Source organism: Antedon mediterranea, chromosome 4, assembly GCF_964355755.1.
Source record: "Antedon mediterranea chromosome 4, ecAntMedi1.1, whole genome shotgun sequence".
Lineage (NCBI taxonomy): Eukaryota > Metazoa > Echinodermata > Crinoidea > Comatulida > Antedonidae > Antedon > Antedon mediterranea.
This window is the reverse complement of record NC_092673.1, coordinates 29,078,079-29,099,493: the sequence shown is the minus strand read 5'-3', so window position 1 is coordinate 29,099,493 and position 21,415 is coordinate 29,078,079. Positions and strand designations below refer to the sequence as shown.

The 21,415-nt window shown below is 35.1% G+C and overlaps 4 protein-coding genes across 6 annotated transcripts; 2 read left to right on the top strand and 2 right to left on the bottom strand.

Annotated features, from left to right (window-relative positions):
* Nucleotides 1–1,828: 1,828 nt before the first annotated feature.
* On the top strand, nt 1,829–4,344 carry LOC140047195 (palmitoyltransferase ZDHHC12-B-like). The gene is made up of 6 exons (XM_072092061.1): nt 1,829–1,842; nt 2,351–2,514; nt 2,638–2,771; nt 2,989–3,120; nt 3,410–3,576; nt 3,935–4,344. Exons 2-6 carry the CDS (start codon nt 2,370–2,372, stop codon nt 4,251–4,253), a joined length of 897 nt encoding a protein of 298 aa, XP_071948162.1. The 5' UTR covers nt 1,829–1,842; nt 2,351–2,369; the 3' UTR covers nt 4,254–4,344.
* Nucleotides 4,345–5,371: 1,027 nt separating this feature from the next.
* LOC140047196 (prefoldin subunit 6-like) lies at nt 5,372–12,343 on the bottom strand. Its single transcript, XM_072092062.1, has 4 exons — nt 12,182–12,343; nt 7,401–7,471; nt 6,764–6,888; nt 5,372–6,661 (listed from the first exon to the last, which is right to left on the bottom strand). Exons 1-4 carry the CDS (start codon nt 12,258–12,260, stop codon nt 6,541–6,543), a joined length of 396 nt encoding a protein of 131 aa, XP_071948163.1. The 5' UTR covers nt 12,261–12,343; the 3' UTR covers nt 5,372–6,540.
* Nucleotides 10,885–15,583, top strand: LOC140047193 (surfeit locus protein 1-like). Of its 2 annotated transcripts, none has more exons than XM_072092059.1 (8): nt 10,885–12,131; nt 13,102–13,307; nt 13,595–13,786; nt 14,155–14,275; nt 14,506–14,620; nt 14,718–14,799; nt 14,969–15,059; nt 15,445–15,583. In XM_072092059.1, exons 1-7 carry the CDS (start codon nt 11,955–11,957, stop codon nt 15,051–15,053), a joined length of 978 nt encoding a protein of 325 aa, XP_071948160.1. In that variant the 5' UTR covers nt 10,885–11,954; the 3' UTR covers nt 15,054–15,059; nt 15,445–15,583. The 2 variants fall into 2 exon arrangements, with proteins under 2 accessions (XP_071948160.1, XP_071948161.1); XM_072092060.1 differs by lacking the exon at nt 10,885–12,131 and adding an exon at nt 12,591–12,809.
* On the bottom strand, nt 15,188–21,201 carry LOC140047192 (protein spinster homolog 1-like). 2 transcript variants are annotated; one of them, XM_072092057.1, is made up of 10 exons: nt 21,085–21,201; nt 20,525–20,660; nt 20,085–20,200; nt 19,404–19,679; nt 19,027–19,177; nt 18,509–18,731; nt 17,899–18,092; nt 17,243–17,327; nt 16,699–16,897; nt 15,188–16,276 (listed from the first exon to the last, which is right to left on the bottom strand). In XM_072092057.1, exons 2-10 carry the CDS (start codon nt 20,633–20,635, stop codon nt 16,168–16,170), a joined length of 1,464 nt encoding a protein of 487 aa, XP_071948158.1. In that variant the 5' UTR covers nt 20,636–20,660; nt 21,085–21,201; the 3' UTR covers nt 15,188–16,167. The 2 variants fall into 2 exon arrangements, with proteins under 2 accessions (XP_071948158.1, XP_071948159.1); XM_072092058.1 differs by having other exon boundaries at nt 20,525–20,685; nt 21,085–21,190.
* Between the last annotated feature and the right edge of the window lie 214 nt (nt 21,202–21,415).

Sequence of the window (21,415 nt, the reverse complement as noted above, 5' to 3'; positions counted from 1 at the left end):
ATAAGGGCGGATGTATACATACTAAATAAGACTTGATTTAATAGATATTATACATGTCACATTAAATAGAATTATGATAATATATTTCGCAATTGTAAACTATTTTATAATACATATTTATTAACAAACTAGTGTACATTCACTTTTACAGACAATTATTTACTAACATGCTAAATTAGTTCACAAAAAAGGCCTAACACAGCAACACCAAAATCAACAAATCGTTACTCTGGACTGGCCTATTCTTTACCATTGCCGCGTACTACTCTACGCCCGGTAAATTAAGTATTGTTTATATGATATAAATTAGTATAAAATACATGTTATTATTAGGATAAAATGTTAAATGTTATTAACATTTATTTGTTTTACCAGAAACAAGTTAAATATAGGAATATTATTAAACTATCGTTCGTGAAAACGCGTAAACACCAACACGCCCGGTCACGCTATTGTAGCGCCCGGTTGATAAAGCAAACTGTTTATACGGCAGTTTTTACTAAATAAATTGCATAAAACGAACAATTAGATATCCAAATAGTATTTAACATGATGTTGGCATGTAGTTGATAACATTTTTTATCATGTAAATACTACCGGTGGTCTAGCCTTTGATTAGTGAAACCGTCACAAAAAGTTGTATACATCCCAGATACATCCACACTTATGGCGGCGCCCTACCACATGGACAATATTACTGTTACAGGGAAAATCGCGGATTACTCATTCTTGTGATATATATTCTTTGGTTCCCCTCATTCACTCTTCTTCTTCGCTCGACTTGTGAGGCATATTTAGAACGTCATTTTGACGACTGGAGCATTCTCTACTTCTACGGAGCGCCATTTATGCCTTTATTAACTTCGAAAATAGAAATACATAAAGTACCCAATTTGGTGAATGGGTTATTCTACAAGTAAAACACATACACAAATTCAGTTTCCTAGCATTCTATGGACATGCCGACAACGACGGAGCAGGAGAGGTTTGAACAATGTGTGATACGACAATGAGTAATTTGCAACAAATGAAACATGGCTTCATTATTCCATTCATACATTTAAACCGGGTATTACACACACAAAATAATACAAAGTTGGAGTTTGATCTTACCAATTTCTCGTTGTGTTCTTCCTGTTCTACTAGCAAATTATCTGTCCTTTTTCAATATTCCCTTGCTTATGTTAAATCATAGGGACCATTGTTACTTAAACAATTCCAATCTTTGGATTCCAAGCGCTGCGATTGGTTCAATTGGGATCTATTTGCATGCTTCGTTCGTCGACGCGATATACTGTAACAGTCCATAAGTTAATAATGTACTTGGTTCAACACATTGAACATTAGCACAACATACGAATAGAAGGTTATAGTAACTATATTTCTATTTTGTATAACAGTACTATTCCATGTTGACAAATTTAATTCATCTTGAGTACAATGTATAGACGAATTAGTTTAAATTAGTCCTACTACACGCGCACGACGGTACCAGCTATTACAGTATTTAAGAACTTCTGACCAATGCAATCATAGAACCGAATAGTGTAACACACCACCCAATCGGCAATAATTTAATGGCCACAGCTTTTCCAAAGATCACCCCATACAAACTATTATAACGTGTTCCGATACAATTTATTTTTTTAAAGTGCACATTCTAAATTGTTTAGATTTGTACACGCGTTATAATACTGTAACTACTTGCTATATACATTAATATTATCGTTCATTCAAGTACAGTATAACAATTTAAAAAACAAAATGCACATATGGCGCGTCATAAAGGTATAGAACCTCCAAGTTGTTCAAAATGATGTTTCGAAATTACCTGATGTTGGTGTTGGTGTAGCCTAGTTTTTAGGGTTTTTTTGGCGTTTATTTTCACTCTTATCAACACACTTGCATTGTGCATAGTTTTCGCTAAGTTTTTATTATCTAGATGGCTATATTAATGCCAACAATTAGCCCACTACCTACTCTACTAGGCTAGGCCTATAGGAGGAGGCCCTGCTACACTATACTAGACAACTCTGCTGTGCGCCATGCGCCTGCTGATCCCCTTTCCCACCTACTGTATATAGGCCTACACATGCTTCTCTTTTCTCAGATTTGTAGAGAACCATATAAATAGGGCCAAGGTAGCCTAAGTACTAAGTACTAGTTGTCAAGATTGGTATCGGCCCTAATCATTTATTTTAATAATAATTAATATAGGCCATGATTCATATAAATTATATTATGGGCCATAATAATGGGTTTTTTTGTTGTAAAAAAGGGGGACTTATCATATTAGTGGCATTTATTTTATCTAAAGCATTTAAATTGTATAGTTTCTTACCATTTTTAGGCAATTACTGCAGTAATCTATGATTGTGACAACAATGAACAGCAGTCAGTTAATTACAAAGTACTTCAAACTTGAGATGAGCATGATTTCTGGCATTTTTATTCGTGTCTTTCACTTGGTACTTACTGTTTCTATCATCTGTGTCCTCATTTTCATGGATACAGGTACAATCTGACAATTAATTTATTCAATTTGAAACTTAAAAAAAACAAAATATTAAATGTATCACATTGTTTAGTACACAGCAAAATATTTTATTTTATTTTCCAATATCTTTTTTTTGCTAGAATTGAAGGATGCAATCAATGACCGAAACATTTTCCTAATTTCTGCATTTACTGCATTGGTTACAGTGTCTGGATCACTGTATTTTGCTGCTAGCCTCATGGATCCAGGATATGTACCAAAGGGTAAAGAAAGGGTAAATTTATGAATGTTTTTTTTTTCAAAATCACAATCAATTTATTTATGTTATAGATACAGATAAACTTTATTCCATCCTTTACATGAAATTTACATGGTCGCAGTTCAAGAATACATTAATGATGAAATGAGAAACAACAATAAATTTAGACAAATTATCTCTGAAAATGTTCATTGATATTTCATTTCATGAATTCTGAATTTATCTTTTTCAGAGAAAAGCCACGTTTACCGTCAGCTTGAGTTCATCATCTGATGATTCTGAGGAAGACTGTAACATAGAATCCGAAGCGGCCATGATGCTCGGAAAGCTACGTCGCAGAAAGTGCGACTCTTGTTGCGTAGAAGTAAATTAATATTTTGTGTTGAACAAGATGATAAATTTCATTACTGTTGTATAAAATCTCTGGTTTAAAAGCATGTTGAATACTTTATACATTTATGTTTCAACCTTATCAAACAATTTCAAGGTGTATTACAAATAAGAATATGCATGTCAGTTAAACAATATGAACAAGTTTTATTTGAGGAGTTTGAGGGAGAGTGGACGCCTCACATGAATATGCTGTGGAGGCATAATTCCAAATATGGGGAGTCAGCCACATGACTGATTCATTTAACTTTGTTTGTTTTCAGCAACCAGTACGTTCAAAGCACTGCTCAGAGTGCGGTCGATGTGTTCGCAAATTTGATCATCACTGTCCATGGCTAGAAAACTGTGTTGGGGAACGAAACCATAAATACTTCTGGTTATTTCTTCTCTGTGAGATGCTACTGGTTTTATGGGCCATTAAACTAACTTGGTAAAGCCTGCTGTTACTTGTTTTGTAACCCAAGGTGGTGGATCTCTCAGGCCATAGCCAGCATGAGACAGAAGAGATGCTCGCCCCATCACCACCCACCCCAATTTCCCAGCACAGATCTTCTTATTTTATAATAAATATATTTAAAGCATCTTTGCCTCGTCTGTTTTTACCCTCTCACTACGGCCTTGCCTCTTTGCAGATAAACTCAACTGTCTTAACTGCAGCTATAAAAATGCTATAATTATTATACAATATACTGTACAAAGTAAGAATCGTTAAATAAAAAACAATTTATGTATACTTACAGAACTTTCACATAGTGAAATTCTAAAAAACTTTATTTTCTTTTTTACAGGAGCGGTTTTAGAACCGGAACGACGCCCGACAGTTGGTTGAAAATGAACGCCATAATTCTCATTGCATTTTTAGTACTTCTATTTTCTGGGTTCGTTGTTGGCAGTCTGTTCTGCTGTCACACGTTCATGATGTTTACTAACCAAACTACTTGGGAATTTATGGCACGTCATAGGATAACATATTTAAAGAACATCGGGGAGGACGTGAACCCGTTTGACGAGGGTTATATAAGAAACTGCCTTAAGTTCTTGTGTTCGTGTGCTTATAAGCCTTGGGAACTTGCTTTAGGGAGACATTATGAACTACAAAAAGTTTAAACAATGTCAAAACTAACAAAGGAAGATCCTAGGTTGTGGTGGGGAGGGGTGTTGGTGTTGCCGGGTGTTGGTGTTGCCGGGTGTTGGTGTTGCCGGGGGGGGGGGGGTCCTAAATGTTGAAAATTAGGTTCAGCACTTTTTTACAAACCTGAAATCGTCACTGTTAAGTACTGTAGTTAATTTTATTGTTTGCAGCTAGAAATAAATGGGAGTACAAACTTAATCGGATGTTCTCAGCATATGTTCTTGCCGCGTGGTAGTATGGATGGTCAAATTTGTTGCCGCGTGGTAGTATGGATGGTCATATTCCATTTGCACTCCCAACCTCATGATAGAGTGACTATGACTAGCTATGAAGCATTTTATTCTGTATTGATAACCAAATAAATATGTTAAATATGCTAATATTGCATTTAAAACTAAATATTTTTTTATTAGAGTATGAATTACATCTTTGATTAAATTAGGCAAATAACTGAATAAACCATCATTTTACATTACCAGTGTTTTTCATTCCAAATATGGCAAATTATTTAATTCTGCTTGTAATTTATTTTCTAGAGTACTAAAACAGTACTGTATATGCAATATTTTCTGTTTATTAAATTGTATAATTAATTTACTTGTGTGTTTGTAGTACTTTGTTTTTTAATTATCAGAAAAATATGACACAAATCGTAGCCAGCATTTATCAGGAATCCCATTTATCTAATTCTTAAAGATATATTTGACCCCCTAAAAAAATATTTTTTTTCCATTTTTTTAAATATGCATGACATAGTTACTTTATTCACTTTGATCAAAAACTAGATCCAAAAAAAAAATTATTTACCTCAAAAAATATAATTTGAAGCAAAAAATACTTAAAACAATGGTTTTTGGTAAAATTAACCGTTTCTTTTGTCCTTTTATAAGTGAAATCATTTTTATTTACAAAAGTAAATACTGTACATCTTTTGTGTATTTGAGTGTACAGTATTTGTCCTCTCACTAGAAATGATTAAAACAAATGAACGAGGCATAATGAATTTCGTAGCAATGCACCACATGGTGTTGTGACAGCAGCTACACATGTATGAAAAATAAAGAAACAAGAGAAAAATGGAGTCTAATGGAAATTAGTGTGCCAATTAAGAGCAAGACAACTGGCTCTCAATTGTTTTTAATTTACAACCAATAATTGAAATACATTTTAATCACACAGTTTGGTTAGGGATCATGTCAAGTTATTCTACTGTAGGTAAAAGTACATCACAGCTGCATTTTTTATGACAATGTACGATTTTAGTCTCAATGTGTATCTTTTCAATAATTCTACTCCATATGGTTACTAATAAAAAACTTACTTAATAAGTGAATATATCGGTTAAAGAGTAGAAAATGTATTTCAGAATGTAATTTTGAAATGGTCCCTTATTTATTATAATTTTAGTTAGGCCATGTTTCAGCAGACGTAACAAAATTATAACAAAATAAAAAAGATAATATTTTTTTAAATCAGGTGTGCATGATCGACCATTACCGTAATACAAATCGCTCAATCACAATGTTATAACAAAACAACAGATTTTTTTTTTAAATCAGGTGTGCATGATCGACCATTACCGTTACACAAATCGCTCAATCACAATGCAACAATTTTTCCCTTGGGTCAAAGGTTACAAATTTGATCTGAATGCGATAATTATCTGTAAAATTTTTGGCTGCGGAAACGGCCTTACTAAATTCAAAATATCTAAACAATAATTCTTGGCAATGGTGCTTCATCTACAAGTTATACAAGCGACTAAGCAGCATTTTAAAATGCAAACAATTTGTCAAACATTTAAAGCCATGTTTGGTTGGCGCAAAGTTTTAATTTAGAATACATAGAAATTCTTTAAAATAAACGGTGAGATTTTAAGCCAGGCACTCTAGTCATGCACCATTGAGTATTTTATAAGTGCGCAAAGCTTGTCCGTTGCACATAAAAGTATATTGGGATGAGTGCAAAGAAACATTGACAAACCCCATTTACCTCACATCCATAGAATTGTCCATCGCATACAACGGTCACTGAGAAAGTGCCTTTCATGGACAATTAAAAGTTGTACAGCAGCAACTGCTGTATCAACATTTTCCTCTTTTGCAATCCATGAAAAAAATGTGTACTAACTATATTCTGTTGCAATTTCTATTTCAGTTCCACACACATGAATTACACAAACAGAAAGAAACGCAACACTGTTGGTGGAAAATTCTGGATGACGTCACATTGGTAGCGCTTTATTTTGTTCTGTTCATACATTTAAGATTTTACAGGTTTTCCCACAGCCATCTTTTGAAAATCTTGTTGCAATTTGTTCAGTTTTTCTCGGTGGACATCTTGCTTTTTGTCAATACTCTCTATTAATGTCTGTTGACGTTTTCTGAGGGGGAAAACCCAATCAAATTCAACTTAATTTAAGAGAAATTATGTTAGTAGTTTGCAAAGAAAATGAGTATAGGTTAAATGGCATGTTTATACTTACAATTCAGCTCCAATGTACTCCATTCTTTTGGAAACTGTTTGCTTAGCTTCCACAAGATCTTGAGGCACGAGAACAGGACCTAACATTTTGTAAACCTTACAATCTGCTTCCAGTAAATCTAGTTCCTAAAAAACAAAGGAAAAATTGTCAACATTAACACTGTGTACATATTATTACTGGGTTCAAGTCCCGTCACATGTCAGGATTTTTTCTAAGGACAAAATTACAACTCCAATCCCAAAGACTTGTAATAATACTTTGTTTATGTAGAGCATCTTGTGTATATTTTTGTCTTGTAAACCCCTAATGATCAGCAATTGCTGGATGGATCACCCTCATTAAATATGGTTAAAAAAAAAACTTTATGAAACCTAGGACTTATTGCATTGCTGGTCGTCACTACCTGGACCTAAAATCCGACAAACCATAGAGATATTTATAGTGAACTATAATATCTCTATGGACAGACATATGCCATGGAATTATGTGATGAACTGTGTCTCAATGGTCCCGTATGTGCACTATTTCTAGGGTCATAGGTCAGTGAATTTTATGAAATTGAATTCTCCCCTACTAGGGATTGACTGGTTAGTGGTTTTGTAATTATTATAAATATTAACTTAAGATTTAGTCTTACATCTTTAACGATGGTGTTTTCATTTAACTGAGCATCAAGTTGTTGCCGTGCTGTTGCTGCTGTTTGGAATTCTAAATAAAAAGATTAACACAATGTCATAAAAAAATTATTTTTGGATACGAATAAAGTCAATATGAATCAATCTACGTTTGAGATCTGCATTCAAAATCAGTTACAGTACATTGGTCGCTGCAAACTAAAAAACATTACAGATTAGGGGCCTACTCTTCCTTCACATGTTTGTTCATTCAAGGGTATCTCTTCTTCACCCTCTCTACTCTAGTCTAGTCCAGGGCCTAGTCAAGTCGCCCCATCGCAAAGTCGCCCCGGCACAGTCGCCCCATCGCAAAGTCGCCCCATCACAAAGTCGCCCCATCGCAAAGTCGCCAAATCGCCCCAACGCAAAGTCGCCCACGCCGCACGGTTTTATTTTGGTAGTTAGTATAGTACGCTGTTTTAATCATATCGGTTGCGTTTGACATTGATCGCGTTGTTACTTTGGTCGCGCTAAATGTCGTATACATTATAATGTTAATCCTATTATATACATAACTTGTGGTTTAATTTTTATTTTACAGGTTTTAATTGAGTGATGTGCTTTTTAAAAATCATTAAAAAAATAGTTCTATGTTTGAAAGTTCTAAAAAGATTATCCCTGATTTATAGTTTCAAAAATGTTAATTTAATATGATTTTAAAATTAGTTACCAGAGCCACAATTACGAATCTTTCTTCAACCTACGCGTGTGGATACCAGCTCATTTTTTAGGATAATATAATAAATGTATAAATGTGTAGTAGGCCTTCGTATAGATTAGTTAAAACAATAACAGCGTTGTAAGACATGAGTGTTATAGGCTACTTATTGATCATTTTGCATTTATTGACAAGTTATGTATCTATTGTTATTTAATTTTATTATGACTTTTCAAAATGAAGAAATAAAAAATACTAAAAAAAAAAGGATTTCATCGCCGATATGATCGTTTTATACATGCAGGTATTTTAGCAAAATTAAAACGCTACATTTAGACCATGGGAAAACCATCGTAGAGTATCGTGTGAGTATCCCCGACGGTCAGCAGAAAGACGTAGCAGCTGTGAGAGAAACAGATACCAGAAGGCGCAGCTCAGATTGGTTTCAGATTGCGAGTCGCCTTTTATTCAACAGTACAGTGATCATTTTACTGAAGAAATTCTTTTCAACCCTTTTGGTTATAGAACATTCTAATTATCATGCCTAATAAATATCCTCATATCGGGTGTTTATTTAATTTTAAATTAAACAAGACAGTGAAGAGGCACGGAATAATACGTACACGACGGACGTACGACAAATACACACACGCACGCCGTCATCATTTACGACATAAGTGGTTATTTGATGCAATTTTATAATGGATATAATGATGGGATTGCCTTTCCTGGCTTATAATCAATGTTAATTGTAATACTAATAATAGTAAACTGAATGTTTATAAATAAATTGTTTTACGTAATTTGTTGCCTATAAAATAAAAGACACAGACGTAGCCTACGTTCCCTATCAAATATTTCACATTTAAATAATCATGTACTGTTAAATGACATTATGCCGAATAATACTATAATTAAACTATGTTTACAAATTGTCATTTTTTAAGGCACACATCTTTCTCATCATAAACCTGTAAAATAAAAAAAAATCAATTATTAATAGGCCTATAGCCCTAATAATAATAATAAATATTCATCGACCAAAGTAAAAATAATCTAGATCGTAACATCATTTTATCGCGACCAAAATTAAACACGACCGATTTCAAACGCGACGCGACTGATATCGTAAAACTCCGGTGGGGTTTCCCCATCTTCAGATGGAGTAATTACGGGGGTTTCCCTCTGGTGAGCTCAGTGCGATCGACCGCGAAGTGATTAGTCGGGGGCTTCCTCTCTGCTGATGATGGGGGAGCGTGCCGATCGTGTAACCTGAGAGACTACATTATGGTGGGGCTTCCCATTTTATGCCGTGTTATTTTGTGTATCATTGGGGCGACTTTGCGATGGGGCGACTTTGTGTTGAGGCGACTTTGCGATGGGGCGACTTTGCGATGGGGCGACTTTGTTTTGGGGCGACTTTGCGATGGGGCGACTTTGCGATGGGGCGACTTTGCGATGGGGCGACTTTGCGATGGGGCGACTTTGCGATGGGGCGACTTTGTATGGGGCAACTTTGTATGGGGCGACTTTGTTTTGGGGCGACTTTGTTTTGGGGCGACTTGACTAGTAGCATCCGGCCTAGCTAGCTAGGCGTAGTTTAATTTCTGCTTTCTGAATTCTGTCTCCTTCTTTTCTCTCTTAATTTATTTTTTTCGATTTCTCTTTTATAGAATAGATTTCTGTTATTTATTCATAAAATGTTATCAACATTAATTAGGCCTAGCCTATATAATAGGCTAAATGTATGTAGGCCTGGCCCTAGAGGCTACGCCGTTTGGCCTAGCTAGGCTAACTGGTATATACCTAGCCCGGCCTAGTAGTAGAAGTCCTGAAAGGGTACATAACAGCATCGATCTGTCTTTATTTAGGCCTACGCCCCTACTCTAGCCTAGCCTACTACTACAGGCTACCATCGGGACCACCTACCATCGCTAGTACTAGCTAGGGGAGCTAGGAGGGGATGCTAGTCAAGTCGCCCCATCGCAAAGTCGCCCCATACAAAGTCGCCCCTTACACAGTCGCCCCATCGCAAAGTCGCCCCAAAACAAAGTCGCCCCGACACAGTCGCCCCATCGCAAAGTCGCCCCATCGCAAAGTCGCCCCAACGCAAAGTCGCCCCATCGCAAAGTCGCCCCATCACAAAGTCGCCCTATCGCAAAGTCGCCCCAAAACGTTAAAAAATAGTTTACAAGTGCGTAAAATGTCGCAATGATACACAAAATAACACGGAACGTGTAGGCATAAAAAGGGGAAGCCCCGCCATGTAGTCTCAGGTCACACGATCGGCACGCACCCCCATCATCAGAGAGGAAGCACCCGACTAATCACTCCGCGGTCGCACTAACGTGCTAGCTTACCAGAGGGAAACCCCCGTAATTACTCCGCCGTTGTCGTCGTACTACAACGCACCATCTGAAAATGGGGAAACCCCGCCGGAGTTTTACGATGATATCAGTCGCGTTCGAAATCGGTCGCGTTTAAATTTAGTCGCGATAAAATGATGTTATACGATCTAGATTATTTTTACTTTGGTCGATGAATATGTATTATTATTACTAGACCTATATTAATAATTTGTAAACATAGTTTAAGATTATAATATTCCAGCATAATGTCATTTAGCAGTAGGCCTACATAATTATTTAAATGTGAAATATTTTATAGGAAACGTAGGCTACGTCTGTGTCTTTTATTTTATATGCAATAAATTACGTAAAACAATTTATTTATAAACATTCAGTTTACTATTATATACATAGTATTACGTAATGAACATTGATTGTAAGCCTGGAAAGGCAATCCCATCATTATATCCGTTATAAAATTGCATCATATCACCACTATATGTCGTAAATGATGACGTGCGTGTGTGTATTCGTCGTACGTCCGTGTACGTATTATTCCGTGCCTCTTCACTGTCTTGTTTAATTTAAAATTAAATAAATACCCGATATGAGGATATTTATTAGGCATGATAATTAGAATGTTCTAGGCCTAACCTTGAAAAGAATTTCTTCAGTAAAATGATCATTGTGCTGTTGAATAAAAGGCGACTCGCCATCTGAAACATTCTCTGAAACCAATCGGAGCTGCGCCTTCTGGTATCTGTTTCCTCTCAGCTGCTACGTCTTTCTGCTGACCGTCGGGGATTCCCCTTTTTAAAAAACACGCACACGATACTGTACGATGGTTTTTCCATGGTCAAAATGTAGCGTTTTAATTTTACTAAAATACCTGCATGTAAAACAATCATATCGGCGATGAAATCCTTTTTTTTTATTTCTTTATTTTGAAAAGTCATTATAAAATTAAGACACATAACTTGTCAATAAATGTAAAATGATCAATAAGTAGCCTATAACACTCATTGTCTTACAACACTGTTATTGTTTTAACTACTGTAAATCTATAGGAAGGCCTAGGCTACTACACATTTATACATTTATTATATTATCCTAAAAAATTAGCTGGTATCCACGCGTAGGTTGAAGAAAGATTCGTAATTGTGGCTCTGGTAACTAATTTTAAAATCATATTAAATTAACATTTTCGAAACTATAAATCAGGGATAATCTTTTTAGAACTTTCAAACAAGGGACTATTTTTTTAATGATTTTTAAAAAGCACATCACTCCATTAAAACCTGTAAAATAAAAATTAAAACACAAATTATGTATATAGGATAAACTACTGTATACGACATTAGCGCGACCAAAGTAACAACGCAATCGATATCAAACGCAACCAATATGATTAAAACCGTGGGCGACTTTGCGATGGGGCGACTTTGCGTTGGGGCGACTTTGCGATGGGGCGAATTTGCGATGGGGCGACTTTGTAATGGGGCGACTTTGCGATGGGGCGACTGTGCCGGGGCGACTTTGTTTTGGGGCGACTTTGCGATGGGGCGACTTTGTATTGGGCGACTTTGTATGGGGCGACTTTGCGATGGGGCGACTTGACTGGATCCCCTAGGAGGCCTAGGCCTAGGCCTCCTAGTGTATTTGCTTGTGAGGAAGAAACACTTTTTCTGGTCTGAATTTTGAACTTTTAGGCTCTAGCCTAGGCCTACTGCATATTTACCTGATTGCACAGCTCTCAATTTATTCACTTCCTCTTGCATTTTCTTCTGAATAGCTTGTTGTTCCTTTTCCGATCCCATTTTGTCTTAGGTTTAGCCTAGCCTGGTTCTCACGTGTTCTGTTTTCGAGTGGTTTGATTCTGGCCGGGGCCGGCTTACTTCTTGCCGGTTGGACGCGTGACCGAGTTGGTTGGGTGCGAGTTTTGATGGAATAAAAGTCATAAACTATGGCACGCAATACATGCATTTCGTAACTGTTAACCTTCGAAGAGCTAACTTGGCATACCATTTTATTTTATTCAGTAAAAAAAAATATAAATATGATTAAATTCTAAGAATACATGGAAAAGAAATGGCATTACACAATCTACTAACTCTATTATTGCTTTATTTATTCAACATTTAACATTGACGATGTTTGCTTTTCATAGGAGAAGCTGATTCGCTCGAGATATAACACTTTTTTTTACTCGAGCGGAATGTTTGATTGACAGTCGTGGATATGAGATCCGCGGATCAGTCTTCTAAAAACTTGATATTTAAGTTGTTTTTTGGTTAAGCTAGAGACAGGTTTGACAATTATACAGTATGGAGCTTCTAAGGTGTTCTTTACGGCGAATATTAATGCAGGTTAAATGCTATTTATGTGTTTGGTCATGTCGCGAAAATTCATTTCATTGAGAATATGGAAAATGTTTAAACAAGATATGAAACGCTAGATGTGCAATAATAATATTGCACTTTAAGAATGGTCTCTTTTTTACAATACATCCTCTCAAATACTGTAGTACCGACCAAAGATCCGTGGCGCTAATCTATAGTTCTGTTTCTGTTTTAATCTAAAACTAAAAACAATATATCTAAACTAAAAACTATTTATATGTTGCATTTAATTTATAATGAATCATAATTCTTTTTGCAGGCAAAAAAAACTCACACTATTTGCCGATATTCCTCAAATGGACGAAAAAGTGAAGAACCATCGCCTTATGGCAACTTGTTGCTTAGTATACCAGTCATTACATTCTGTCTGGGAACTTGGCAAGTAAAACGAAGAAAATGGAAGTTAAACCTGATAGAAGAATTGCATAATAAAACCACAGCTTTGCCAGTACCACTATGTTTAGAGTAAATAGTTATATATTATTCTGAGAGTGTTGGGGATGGCGTGGGGTGGTTCGATGGATGCCTAATATATACTGGGAGAGGTGTCTATAGTATACTGAAAGGGGTGCCATTGTCAAATTCTGCAGTATTATTTTGGTTTTTTTTAAATTAAGTGACAGATATTATTTAATATTTTCATTATTTAAAATGTCTAGCTGTTTATCATTATATAAATGTTATGGGTTTGAAATTAGAAATTGTTGCACCCTAAATATATTTTAAATCCAAATTGTGGTTGGAATTTGCAGCCAAGGTAAACTAGCAGAGCTGGAGTATTGCAGAGTGAGTGTAAAGGGAAGATTTGAGCACAGCAAAGAGATGTTGTTGATGCCAAGACATCTTGTGACGAACAATATGGAGAACCAAGGAGGAAGTCTGTTCTCAAGTCAGGGTGAATCTGGTGCTCAAGTCATTACACCATTTCACTGCACAGAACTAGGGTAGGCTTTAAAAAAACAAAGTGGAGCTATAGCTTGGTGGTTAACATGCTTGCCTTCCAATCCCAAGATCCAGGGTTCAATCCTAACCTACTCCCTAGGTGTAACTCCACTCCCTAAGCCTCAAATAAGACTTTAGTTTATAAGCACAATAATAAAATAGTTTATCCATTGTTTAATTGACGAATTACTCGCTGTTGGATGCGTATGAAATAACAACAAAAAAAGGCTGAGATTTATGTTCTTTTACAATTATAGTATAACATTGGGAAACCTTTGGTACCTACAAATATATGGGTTCTAGTCTAATTTGATTTCAATAATAAACATGTTTGGTTATGATTTATCAGTTTTTTTTTTATATACTTTAGTAAAACTATTTTAGTAAATCGTGGATGGGTCCCAAGAAATCGAGTAAAACCAGAGACAAGAGTTGGCGGACAGATAACAGATGAAGTTACAATTGTAGGGATTGTTAGGTCTAGTGAAAAGGTTAGTTTTGGAAACTGTACTACCTCACAAATTTAGTATTCATATTTACTTTATACCTAGATATAATATATTAACATAAATCAAACTATTCCAAATATCATTTTTGTTAAAAAGAAAAACATTTGTATATAAGCCAACAAAGTTTAAAATGAAAAAAAAAGCTAATGTGCCACCAGGCTATTTATTCATACATTCGTCATATTATTTCTAACTTCTTCTCATTTTGATAGAGAGCACCATTTTTACCAGATAATGATGTCAAAAATAATCGTTGGCATTTCCGTGATCATCAAGCGATGGCAGTATATTCTGAAGCTAGCCCAATACTAATCGACAACGATTTAGGTTTGTAACCAAAGATTACATACACTTATACAAATTTACCATACAAGTGTTTTAAAGACGTCCCAGATTTAAGTTTTAAAAACTTTGTTCTTTTCAGACAGCAGTATTCCTGGAGGACCTATAGGGGGGCAAACGCGAGTCACATTAAGAAACGAACATTTGAATTACATAATAACTTGGTAAGTTTCTTTTAAGCCGATGGTTTTAAAATATAATCAAATGTATATGATGCTTTATTAATGGTTTTGAATTTGTGAAAAGGGAGAAATTTAAAGTTCATGCCAGCACCTAAACAGAAGTATGGGAATACATCCTATTAATGTTTTATACTCAATTTCTTGCATACAGGTACAGCCTCTCAATTGCAACATTATTACTGTGGTATTATGGAATTTTCAAAAAAAGAAAAGTTCTATCTATGAAAACACCGTAAATACAGGTGAGTTAATAATTATATATCTTTAAAAAGAAAACAAATACAAATTTTATAATTAAAAGATTAATGTTATCACAACTGCTAAATGGAACTATGTAGAAGAAAAAACTACTAAAAAAAAAGAAATACCGTTATGACCATGTGATGTTTTTAATCCGAGATACAAGTATGTTAGCATAATTAAATATGTTGTTCACATCTTTTAAATAGAATATAATTACACTGTATATTGTTGTGCAGCTGTGTTCTCAGTAATACATATTTGTTTTCTGTATCTATCAAAGTAAAAGATTCACTTGTTATTCCTGTAAAAAGTGTTGTCGGTGTCTATACAGCAAATATGCTAAATCAATATTTTTGCTAACAGTTTGTTTTCTATTTTCTATAGGCACCTGAACAAATTCAACATACCATTGAAGAATCTTGGAAACAAATAGATTCCCTTAGACAGCCACGGAATGTAAACATACAGACACATATGTTAGTTTATTATCTAAGTACAATTTATACAAAATATATTTATAAAGTAATTAGAATCTAGTTTTGATTATTATTAAACAAATAAGTACTATAACAATATTTGAACAAAAATTAATTTATATTAAGAGTAGGTAAACCACTCTTTGGGACAGTCACCCCTATTCAGGGGACACTTGACTGTCTCAATAAGGCTAATAATACTGTATTACCAATATTCTTCATGATCACATATAAACCACAGGGCTAGTTATCTTTACATTTTACTAGCCCGCATTGTCCAGATATAAACATGAGCCTGATTCTGTCAATTGAATCTATAATAATTATTAAACTAACTATGAGAGAAAAAAAAATATGAAAATAAGCTTGATTGATTGTGTTGTGCGGTTTGTTCAATAAATAAACTCAAAATCGATTTAAGTAATGATTAATTAGAATAGCCTGTTTTTTAAACAAATACAATTTACATTATGGCTTTGTAGCAAAAATATGTTGATAACATTTTTCCCTCTGAGTGCAAAATCTCACCACTGCTAATTACACTGCAGAAAAAAAATGAACTAAGGTTACACCATCATCTATGTGCAGTTCATTTATAATGATCCTTGGTAGCCTCCAATGTCCAGAGTTATCATTCTTCAGTTAGATCTTCACTTGAGAGTAATGGTGTTTTCTCTCCTGTTGTAGCCTTTTTTACTTCTCTCATGACCAACGGCAGACTTGCAAGGAATAGCAGAGCTCTACAATCGATATGAAGCATATTATTTATCAAACAATATTACATAAAATTGTTCACAAAATAAAAAAAATGATATAAATTCAGACATATGAACAGTTTGCCACCATTGCGTAAAACAATTGCTGAAAAAAGCTTTTGTTAAGCTCTGTCTACCTAGTTTAACGAAAACAAGTGTGATGTGCCCAAATATGGTAGTGATATGCCTAAATATGGTAGTGATATGCCTAAATATGGTAGTGATATGGCATCATCATGTCTATATATGCGCACATCACACTTTTTTTTATCACATAAAGTTTGATAGTGTAGACAAAGCTATAGTTGACGGGACATTTGTAATAGCAAGATACCATAGTAAGACGTACATTCATTCTAAGCTGCATATCTATAATACTAATTTTTAATGTAAAAAGGAAAACTTACCCGGCCACATAGCATCCTGGGTAGAGGAGCAACAAGGCAAAGCGGAAATTTGTTGCGTCTTTTAGTGGGGGCACAAGTAAAGGCATGTTACCGCCAATGTTGCTGATGATAAACAAATAGACGGCAACGGCAGAAGCGCGGTTACTTGATGGTACAAGTTCAACGACCACGGCTAAGGTCACGCCAACCCACATTTCACCTTCACAAATAAAAAATTAATAAAATGGTGAATGCTTTATTCTGTCAAATATAGTAGATTTTTTTTAATGCAAATTTACAGACATTAGTCTGATACTCCCACCCCAACTTATCTTTCAAAATCTTGGTTAAGCTTTCGATTTGCGAAAACCTAGGAAATGTACATCATACAGAACATTATTTGTTCTATTTGTTGTCTATCTCTGTAAAAATCAATTTCCGCAACAACCAAAAAAAGAATAAAATGCAAATGGAATGCAAACAGTTCTGTACTACAAGTTGACGTCTTAAATCTTAGGTAGCCACAAAAACAAAAGCTCCCAGTTATATAAAAAGATATTCTTACCAAATATATAGCATGGTATTTGACTAATAAAGGCCAGAGGTGGTTTTAAGTACAAAGTACCAATAGCAAATGGAGCCGCTATCAACTGTTGAGTAAAAAAAGTAACTTTGATAAACATTAATATATGTTACTAAAACAAATATTGTACACTTTCAGGCTACAGAAATTATGTCAAATTTCTTTGATTGCTAAATTCTCAGACTGGTTTGGAGACATCCATAGTTGGCTTGTCTTTTGTGTTATGTAGTGTAATAGTAACAGCCTTTGATCTTATGCAGTGCAATAGTAACAGTCTTTGATGTTATGTAGTGCAATAGTAACCATTGTTTATGTCATGCTGTGCAATATTAACAATCCTTGATGCTATGCAGTGCAATAGTAACAGTCTTTGATGCTATGTAGTGCAATAGTAACAGTCTTTGATGTTATACAGTGCAATAGCTACAGTCTTTGATGTTATGTAGTGCAATAGTAACAGTCTTTGATGTTGTGTAGTGCAATAGTAATAGTATTTGATGTTATGTAGCGCAATAGTTACCATTGTTTATGCCATGCAGTGCAATAGTAACAATCTTTAATGTCATGCAGTGCAATAGTAACAATCTTTAATGTCATGCAATGCAATAGTAACAGTCTTTGTGCAATGGAACACTTACTAAGCTGGCAATCAGTATCAACACTCTGGCACTTGGTCCTCGTCGTTTCACAAATCGATCAGATATAAATCCTCCAAAGGCAACTCCTAGGCTACCACCAACCAATGGGATCCAAGAAAACCAATTACCAGTGTTGATGTCCGGGTAGTAGGTGTTGAAGAACAGCTGTGTGTTATAGCCCCACACGTACCCAGCTTAAAAGAAATGAAATCTATAATTAGAGAATGTGCCAGGCTGGCAGGACATCAACCATTAATCACTCAGTAATTAATAGAATATAACATTATGGTGTCATACATCTAATTAAAACTGATGAAAAAAGTCTCAGTGTTAATAGAACACTACAGTATATGGAACAATCTTATATTCTAAAGCTCTGTCTGCACTATCAAACTAGTTTGACAAAAAAGTGTGATGTGCCCAAATATGGTAGTGATATGACTAAATGTGCTGTGATATGACATCATCATGTCAATATATTGGTACATCACATTTTTTTGTCACATAAAGTTTGATAGTGTGGACAGAGCTTAACTGTGGATCACTGGGGAATGATGCATACAGTGTGAATGCAAATCTTTAGAAGCTCATAAGAATTACAAATGCTTACCGCCATTTCTAATAGAGCCTGCGATACAAATCATAATGAGGGCAGGCTTCAGAAACGGTTTCCACATGCTGACCAGCTTCTCCGACGTTGTCTGTTGTATTAAACCATGCTCTTGGACTTCGGATTTATTCTTCTTTCTTTCTGGTTCTTTTAAAGTCAAGAAAATGATGATTCCGAGCAAAATTCCAGGCATGCCTGCGATATAGAACGCCCATTGCCATCCCTATAACAGATGATACAAAACATATGCAAAGTATTAAGTCACTCACATAATGTTACAATATGCAATGCAGGGTATTGTACTTTATAAAACAAGTTTGTCATATTAAGACAGATTTATACTAAAGCTCTGTCTACACTATCAAACTTTATGTGACAAAAAATTGTGATGTGCCCATATATGGACATGATGATCGTCATATTAGTGCCATATTCGTGGACATCACACTATTTTTGTCAAATTAGTGTAGAAAAAGCTTTAGAAATCTACTGTAATTTAATTTCATTACGATACTCACAAGTGCATCTGTGATGAAGTTGCCAACGGCATAAGACATACTGTAGCCCATGTAAATACCCCAGTTGTATATACCAATAGCAAATCCTCTCATGTCCTCAGCAAAGTAGTCTGTTATGATACTAGCAGCGAATGGCGTACAACCTGCTTCACTGTAATACATAAAACAATCAAAACATAAACATCACTTCGCTTAAGCTCTGTCTACACTATCAAACTAGTTTGACAAAAAAAAGTGTGATGTGCCCAAATATGGTAGTAATATGATCAAATAACGTAGTGATATGACATCATCATGTCCGTTTGAAAGTTTAGACAGAGCTTTTGAAGAAATGTATAAATGTCTTTTTCTTTCTTTCTTATTAGTAATTAACTTACGCTGCTCCCAAAATAAGCCTTAAAATCACCAAATGCCAGTATTCCTTAGAAAACCCAGTTACAACAGTAGTTGCGCTCCACAAGATGATGCAGCCTGCTAGTAGATTCTTACGATTCGTTCGGTCAGCTGCATACCCAAGAAAAATACCAGAAAATGTATAGAACACTATAAAGACAGGACCAGCCAGCAGTTGGTACTGTAACCCATTGCCGGTGTAGTCCCACTTGCAGGAATGTAATGTTTCGTTTTTGTATGTTACCGTGGTATTATCACAACTGAAATGTACAATCAAGAACTTATATATATTTTTTGTCTTTTGTGAGATTCACTTACTCACTGCATTATGGTTATGCAGTAAAACCCATTTGGGACACCTCTGTTCAAATGAAAACCTCTAATCAAGGGACACCACTTTTCAGAGGAAACCCCTATTAAAGGGACACCCTTATTAAGAGGAAACCTCTATTCAGGAGACACCTTTCTTCAAGGGTACACCTCTATTCAGGGGACACCCTTATTCAAGGGACACCTCTATTCAAGGTAAACTAAAACCCTATACTTTACATTTTTCCTATACACTTTACCATGAAACACACAAGGCAAATATATATGTCATAACTACTACTACTGCTTTTGCCTCATTAAACATTAAAAATGTTTGACATGACCAATAGACTTACTACTGTTGTTTAACATCAGTGCAATTCACATGTGCATTATCTTCAACCGTTTTGTTAACGGTTGAAATACACCCTTGGTCGCCATAATGAATATCTTGGGCCATATGTTTTGTCACCTAGAAATAAACATATTTATGCAAGTGAATATTAATTAATTTCAAGTATCAACATCTCTATTAAGCTGGTAGCTAATGCTCATGATTTCAACAAAGGCATATGGGATCAAAGTATCATGAAACAGCAAAAATAATGAGTAAAATATGAATGATATGACATTTAAATCTCAATAAGTAATAATTAATTATAGGCCTGTATCATGGATGTTGCTACAGTAGATAATTTAACTATGGGTCCTCCCGCACCCTGCCTTTAAAATTAATTGGGGTGGGGGAGGGGGTGCGCCTAATATTGCAAATGTCCATTTATTCTGTATAACTTACAATGGCAAGAGTGTAGCGGTCAAGTTGGTTCAAGAGGTACGCCAGTAACAGGAGCAGCAGTACGTAAAAAGAATAAAATAATTCCTTTCGGTCTTTTCCAGCAGCCATCATTTTGAAACGTTTACTGTGCCAACTCCTGTAAAATTCTCAAAATTAAACTTCTGTTTGTTAAGAAAAAAAAGTGAACTTAGAACTACTGGAAGACTATCCTAATAATAATATTAGTATGGGACGTATGAATGTTTAAAATAAATTATTTGTTTATTTCAATGAAAAAGCATTATTACCTAAATTATAAATAGCTACAATAATGAACCAACCCCGTGGTCTGCTTTTAAATCAGTTAGGCTACCCCTGATTGAGCAGAGAACTTTGTACAGGTCCACTTGTCCAAAGTGACCTATCAGCAGCAGAGATCTAATTTCCTACTAAGCACTAATAAATAAGTATACTACTACTAGCCTATCGTTATGCGGCCTAGCTAGGCCTCTACTAGCCTAGCAATTTAGTCATGCGGCAAGAATATACTACAGGTATTTTTATTTAGTAACAGAACTTACCTGTAGTAAAAAGAAATCTATATTCGCTAAATCAAACAACTTATATAGGACTGGCCTAGCCTATATCACCAGAAAAAGACTTTTGTTCTCTGCTTTAACTCATCATGTGATTATGTGTATATCATGTTATGTAAGTTCTTTCGTCGCGCTTCGCCGCTTTATCAGACAAAACCAATGCTGCTTTTTGATTGGTCGGATGTTCTGTGCATGGAGGAAATTTCGCTCAATGTGCATTTTGTGGTCAAAATATATTAATTAGCTCAAAATTAGAAGTTTTAAATATTTCTATATTTATATTATTTATGTATTCATCGATTTTATTTTGCTATAT

Bases quoted from the DNA above. Each gene is read 5' to 3' on its own strand.
- LOC140047195 (XM_072092061.1), top strand. From the start codon at position 2,370: ATGATTGTGACAACAATGAACAGCAGTCAGTTAATTACAAAGTACTTC. The intron at 2,772-2,988 runs GTAAATTTATGA...TATCTTTTTCAG, and splicing joins TACCAAAGGGTAAAGAAAGG to AGAAAAGCCACGTTTACCGT. The intron at 3,121-3,409 runs GTAAATTAATAT...GTTTGTTTTCAG, and splicing joins GCGACTCTTGTTGCGTAGAA to CAACCAGTACGTTCAAAGCA.
- LOC140047193 (XM_072092059.1), top strand. From the start codon at position 11,955: ATGGGGCGACTGTGCCGGGGCGACTTTGTTTTGGGGCGACTTTGCGAT. The intron at 13,787-14,154 runs GTAGGCTTTAAA...TATATACTTTAG, and splicing joins TTTCACTGCACAGAACTAGG to TAAAACTATTTTAGTAAATC. The intron at 14,621-14,717 runs GTTTGTAACCAA...TGTTCTTTTCAG, and splicing joins ACTAATCGACAACGATTTAG to ACAGCAGTATTCCTGGAGGA.
- LOC140047196 (XM_072092062.1), bottom strand. From the start codon at position 12,260: ATGGGATCGGAAAAGGAACAACAAGCTATTCAGAAGAAAATGCAAGAG. The intron at 7,472-12,181 runs GTAAATATGCAG...CTTTTTATTTAG, and splicing joins ATTGAGAGCTGTGCAATCAG to AATTCCAAACAGCAGCAACA. The intron at 6,662-6,763 runs GTAAGTATAAAC...TTTCCCCCTCAG, and splicing joins GAGTACATTGGAGCTGAATT to AAAACGTCAACAGACATTAA.
- LOC140047192 (XM_072092057.1), bottom strand. From the start codon at position 20,635: ATGATGGCTGCTGGAAAAGACCGAAAGGAATTATTTTATTCTTTTTAC. The intron at 18,093-18,508 runs GTAAGCATTTGT...ATTTCTTTTAAG, and splicing joins AGGCTCTATTAGAAATGGCG to CTGGGTACGTGTGGGGCTAT. The intron at 16,277-16,698 runs GTAAGTTTTCCT...TATCGATTGTAG, and splicing joins CCAGGATGCTATGTGGCCGG to AGCTCTGCTATTCCTTGCAA.